Raw genomic sequence first — 5,351 nt, 5'->3', positions numbered from 1 at the left:
TCTGACTCGCATAGAATTCGAAAGTGGATCATCTTGGAGAAAGACTTTTCCATCCAGGGTGGGGAGCTGGGTGAGTCACTTGGCTTGGGCCTGAGGCGCCTGGGGTCTGGGCCTTGCCCTTCTCTGGGGGTCAGGTCTATGAGACCAGCTAGGACACGAAACACTTCACCCCCACCAACTGGGTCTAGCCCCCTACCGGCCTCCAGATGCAGCCTCTTCAGCAGAGCAAACACCTTCATGCTCTGGAGGACACATCTTCTCTGTGGGGCTGGAGAGGTATCTCAGTGGTTAGAGCACTGTTTGCCCTTATTGAGGGCTTGAAATCAGATCCCAGCGACCACGTTGGGTAGCTCATCTGTCCATCTGTGACCTGCAGCCCCAGCAGATTAGACCCCCACTTCTGGCCTCTGCACAGTGTGTACACACAGCACAGCCGTGTACAAGTTCATATACCCCACACATACATGAGATACATAGCTAAAATTTAAATAAATCTTGAAAAAAAACTTTATTATAGCCAGAATCCTCACTACGACCAGTCTATGTGGACATCCCATAGTCCTCACTCACTGACGGCAGGGTCAGTAGCCATCCAGCCACCTGGTCCAGCCCCAGACCTGTGTGTGCTAGTTGTCCATACGAAATGTGGAATTTTTTCTCACCTCCACAACCTGACTACTCTCTTCTCTTTCCACAGGACCAACATCAAAACTTCAAAGAAATACGATAATCCAGAAATACAAAACACAGATTGACAGCATGTACTCATCATAATGGCTGTGGTGACAGCTTCCTCCTGTCCCCATGGTGAGACCCAACGGCTCTGCTGGGCTCTGTGGTGACAGGTGACCATTCTGCCCTCTCTGACCTTAAGATATGGTCTTCCTGGCTAGGACTAGCATTTTCCATGGATTCCCATTTCTTTATTTTATCTTCTTATAATGTGTATGTGACTGCCTAGGTGTGTGTGTGTAATCCGAGGACAGTCTTGGGTGCTGCCCCATCCTGCCAAGTCCAGCAGTCTCGCTGGCCCATAACCTTCCAGGGATCCCCACTCTCACTTCCATCCCCTGGAAGAGCAAGTCGTGCCTGCTGGGTCTGGCCTCACATAGGTTTTGAGGATTTGAACCTGGATCCTCACACCCCTGTGGCAAGCACTTTGCCCCTTGTGTCCCCACATTCCATGTCTTTTGGTCAGAGAAGGTCTGGGCTCTAGAAATTCTGTGGCAGAGTCCTGTGGGTGACTGACTCACTCCCCCTACTGTCTACACACGCCCCTTCCTCAGGGTGTGTGTGTATGTGTGTGTGTGTGTGTGCACCCACAGTCACCCTCACAGCCACCTTCACCCTGCCATGTGAAACTTTTGTCTCCAGCCAGCCCACCTGTGTGTTCTGAGAGACAGGCCTCCCAGGAAGGGATCCCACAGCTGGCCACCAGCCCAGCTCCAGGCCCATGCATGGACAGGGCTCGCTAGCTTGGTCACCTCTGAGAATCATGAAGGACAGATCAGTATCACACCTCCCACCTTGGGTCTCAGGAGGTCATCTGCTCTGTGATATCTTGTTGTGTGTGCATGGTGCATGCGTGAGTGTATCTATGGGCACACACACATGTATCTTGAGACATGCTCTCACCGGCCTTGAAATTGTCAAGTAGGGTAAGCTGACAAGGAGCCCTAGAGAACCCCTGTGCTGGGTGAGATGCAAGTGTGCACCACAGTAGCTAGCCCCTCCTTATCCACCCTACTCCTGCCTCCTTCCCTTCTTCCTCTTATACAGGTGCTTGGGATTTGAATTCAGGCCTCCATGCTTGCTTAGTCAGCACTTTTCTAACCAAGCTGTCTCATCTCCTCAGCCCTTCTTCTAATGAGGACACCATGAGACTGAATGAGGGCTCACCCTGTGGCCCCCATTTTAGCGCCTGTAACAGCCCCAATTTCCAAATAAGGTCAGTGTGAGGCACCAGGCTCAGGGCTGCAGGATTGGCCCACAGTACCTCTTACCCAGTGCCCAGCGCTTCCTGGCAGCTCATAGCACAGCCTGTAGCTTGCCCACCTCATGCAATGGCACCAGCTTCCCGTGCAGTTCAGAGACAGCCTCGGGTTGTTGTGGGGGTAGACTCATGGCCCCCAGAGAGCCAGGGATGAACCCCTTTACTTTCAGAAGCTCGGCCTCAAAGTTTAAAATTATATGTGATGCCAATATAGGTAGAAGTGTGTGGTGGACATGCAGGCCAGTGGACACATGTGCCCTGGTCCTTCTCTGAGACCTTATTCCCTTGAGACTGAACCTAAAGCTGGGTGGTGACCTACAGCACTGGTCACAGGCAGAGGCAGCCACTCCCACATGGGTTCTGGAGATTCAGACTGAGGTCCTCGTGCCTGTGCAGCAGGCACTTACCCACTGAGCCATCTCCCTGGCCCAACACTAGAGAATTTTAACTGCATATGTGGTTTATGTGGCTGTTCTTGCATAAGGTCCCTGTAAGTCTCAGTTGGTGGATGCTGGGGTGGGGACCATTTACAAGTGGCTTATTACCTACAGGGCATTTACTGTGTGGAACCTCAGGAACCCCATAGACTAACCCAATGTCTCCTCTCCAGCCCCCAACAGGTCGGCCTCATCTCAATGGGGAACATCCTCCCCGCCAGGAAGCCCCTTCCCATGAAGAAGAAGCCACACCCCTGCTGCTCTGTTGGTCCTACCTAAGGTTCCAAAGCAGGCAGCTCACAATGGAGACAACCCCAGACAGGACAAGCCTTCCAGACACGAGTGGAGTGACAGTGCAGCTGCAACAGGCTCTTCCTCTCCTAGGACTTTGTATTAGAAAAGAGGTGTGAAGACCCAGAGCCCAAAACACCTTCCTGGGAGCAGCATGGAAACCCCTCAAATAAGCTGTCATAGTCAGGAGCCTCACTGCCTTGAGTCTTCATTCTTGGCCAGGTGCAAATGCTGCCTGTGCTGGTATAACGGGGACAGTGGAGTGCTGGCCAGACGCATGCACTTACCCTCCTGTCAGGTGCTCTGGCTCTTTGTGTGGTGTTTCCTGTGTGTGGTTTAGGTGTGTGCATATGTGTGCTTGTGTGGGCATGTGTGTCTGCATGTACATGTATGTACATGTATGTGTAGTGCGTATAGATGTCTGTGCATATGTGTGTATATGTGTATATTTGTGTACATGTGTGGTATGTGTGCATATGTCTGTGTGTCTAGTATACCTGTGTGCTTGTGTACATGTGTTTAAATATGTACATCTGGTGTACCTATCTATGTGTGTGATACATGTGTGTGTCTGGTGTACCTGTGTGTGTGGCTGTGTGTACATTTGTGTGTTTGGTGTACCTTTTTGTTTGTGTGTGTGTCTGGTGTACCTGTATGTGTACATGGGTGTCTTGTGTACATGTGTGTGTCCAATGTACTTGTGTGTGTGTGTCTGTTATTTTTTCTTTTTCTCTTGGCCAGGCCCTCTCTAACTTTAGCAATCGATCTGTTGACTAGAGTGGTCAATGTAAAAACAGCATGTGTTTGAGAGCTGCACACAGCCTTCTTTGTCGCATAAACAGGAGATCTAGTCCCCTCTTATTTTGGAGTGCTACCTCCGCCAGGGAGCCCAAGAATCTAAAAGGTGGGAGATTCCTTTCTTGAATTTCTCTGTATAAGTAAGTATCTATGGCCTCTCTTAGACCATAATGTTTGTTTTGTACCACCAAGGAGGAAGCTACACCAGTTCCTGTGCCAGCCATGCTCAATTCTATGAGAACCATTAGAGTTATACCCAAGATTGGTTCTTGCTTGGCTTTTTGACCAGGTCAGCTCAGTCAGTCAACAGGTTCTCCAGGCCAAGAGTGAGGATTAAAAAGAAAACAGACAATTAGACAACACTGTAGCATGACCCCAGCCAGTTCTGAGGCAGAGGCAGGTTTATTTTTTCCCAACCTGCTATTATACCATTTTAATTACATGCAAGTAATAAGGTCAGTTCTAGGTTGAGGAACTAGCAAGACAATAAACACAAATAGTCAAGGAACAAGCCAGGCAATAAACAAAGTCCTGCGATCACTCCCTTGATCACTGTTTCTAAGGTGCTACTCAAGATAATCAAGATATCTGAGCCTACTTCCCTTTCCTTGTCCAAAGTCATATTCATGCCTGAAGCCTACCTCCTTGTCATGGCCCAATCTCAGATTCCTGCCTGGAGCCAATTTTCTTTTTCTTTTTTTCTTTTTTTAAGACAGGGTTTCTCTGTGTAGCCCTGGCTGTCCTGGAACTCACTCTGTAGACCAGGCTGGCCTCGAACTCAGAAATCCACCTGCCTCTGCCTTCCAAGTGCTGGGATTAAAGGTGTGCGCCAGAGCCCATTTTCTTGTCCTTGGCCAATGTCAGATTCCTGCCAAGCAGCCCCAAAAGCTCTCCACATCTCTTGTGGTGACTAAACCTGAGGTTCCATCTAGGAAGTCTACAACTTGGTCGTCTGTGTGATAGATGGTCCTAGGTAGTAACGACAAATACACAGAATTCCTTGTCCTGATATAGTATATCCCCATGGTGCATGGGGTAAGCCCTGCGGTGCATGCCCACAAAGCGTTGGTGAGTGGTAATAGGTATTTATCGTTACCTGGATTTGTCTTGTGGGTCCAGTTACAAAGATGGCTACAGGCCCTAGGGACAGAAGAAAGCTGCACAGAAGGCCTTAGAGCCTCCACATTCATTGTGTTGGTCATGGCTCTGGGAATGTCCTGAGCAGATGTGGGAAGCTTGGTGCCAGAGTCTGCGATTGCATCAAATGTGCGTTGTGGCCATAATCTGTCAGAGGCTGTGCCGAAGCTGCTCTGGGAGGGGTCCCATTCTTTACCCATCAGATCACAGAGGTTGACAAGGAGATCAAGGAACCAGGTACCTGGGGGCATAACCTGGGATCTGGAGTTGACAATCTTCCCTGTGGCCATATTGATGATGGCCCAGGTAAGGCTAAGGGGTTGGTGGGGGTTGGGTATTGCAGTACACACAGTGATGAGGCTCCTCAGGTTCACTGGGACATGAGCCTGAGAGGGTTGGAAGGGTGCTTGATAGTCTTTTATTTTCTTTATCTCTGCTGGTCCAGGTCATCCTCAACTGCAAACCAGTCTGCAATTGGGTGTGAGTATCATGGATCCACTGTCTAATCCTGTCAACCTTCAGCACAGTGGGTGTGGTCAGAATGATGCTATAGGGGCCTTTCCAATGAGGTTCTAGCATCCCTTGGCAGTATGTCTTGAGTAGGACCCAGTCTCCAGGCTAAAATAGATGAGGCTGTAGAAGTGGACCTGTTTCATAGAGGGCAGGAAGTTTAGGCTAGATATGTTTGTGGATCC

The 5,351-nt window shown here is 49.7% G+C and overlaps 1 protein-coding gene across 3 annotated transcripts in view; it reads left to right on the top strand.

Moving 5' to 3' along the window:
- Acsbg2 (acyl-CoA synthetase bubblegum family member 2) overlaps positions 1–2,915 on the top strand; it is a 37,970-nt gene extending 35,055 nt beyond the window's left edge. The window contains exons 13-15 of one of the 3 annotated variants that reach the window (XR_013109587.1): positions 1–70; positions 698–845; positions 2,604–2,915. The exon at positions 1–70 is cut by the window's left edge and continues 177 nt beyond it. Coding sequence is in view for 2 of the 3 variants with exons in the window: in XM_076932032.1 (XP_076788147.1) it covers positions 1–70; positions 698–774 (147 nt within the window). In the remaining variant the exon portion in view is untranslated. Of the gene's footprint in view, positions 71–697; positions 846–1,855; positions 1,949–2,603 lie in introns of those variants that run through there. The other 2 variants (XM_076932032.1, XM_034498175.2) reach the window with 2 other exon arrangements.
- The last annotated feature ends 2,436 nt before the right edge of the window (positions 2,916–5,351 follow it).

The sequence above is a fragment of the Arvicanthis niloticus genome, chromosome 3 (genome assembly GCF_011762505.2).
Source record: "Arvicanthis niloticus isolate mArvNil1 chromosome 3, mArvNil1.pat.X, whole genome shotgun sequence".
In the NCBI taxonomy this organism is placed as follows: domain Eukaryota; kingdom Metazoa; phylum Chordata; class Mammalia; order Rodentia; family Muridae; genus Arvicanthis; species Arvicanthis niloticus.
Note: the sequence above shows the minus strand (reverse complement) of the source record. Positions and strands in the feature narration are given on the sequence as shown.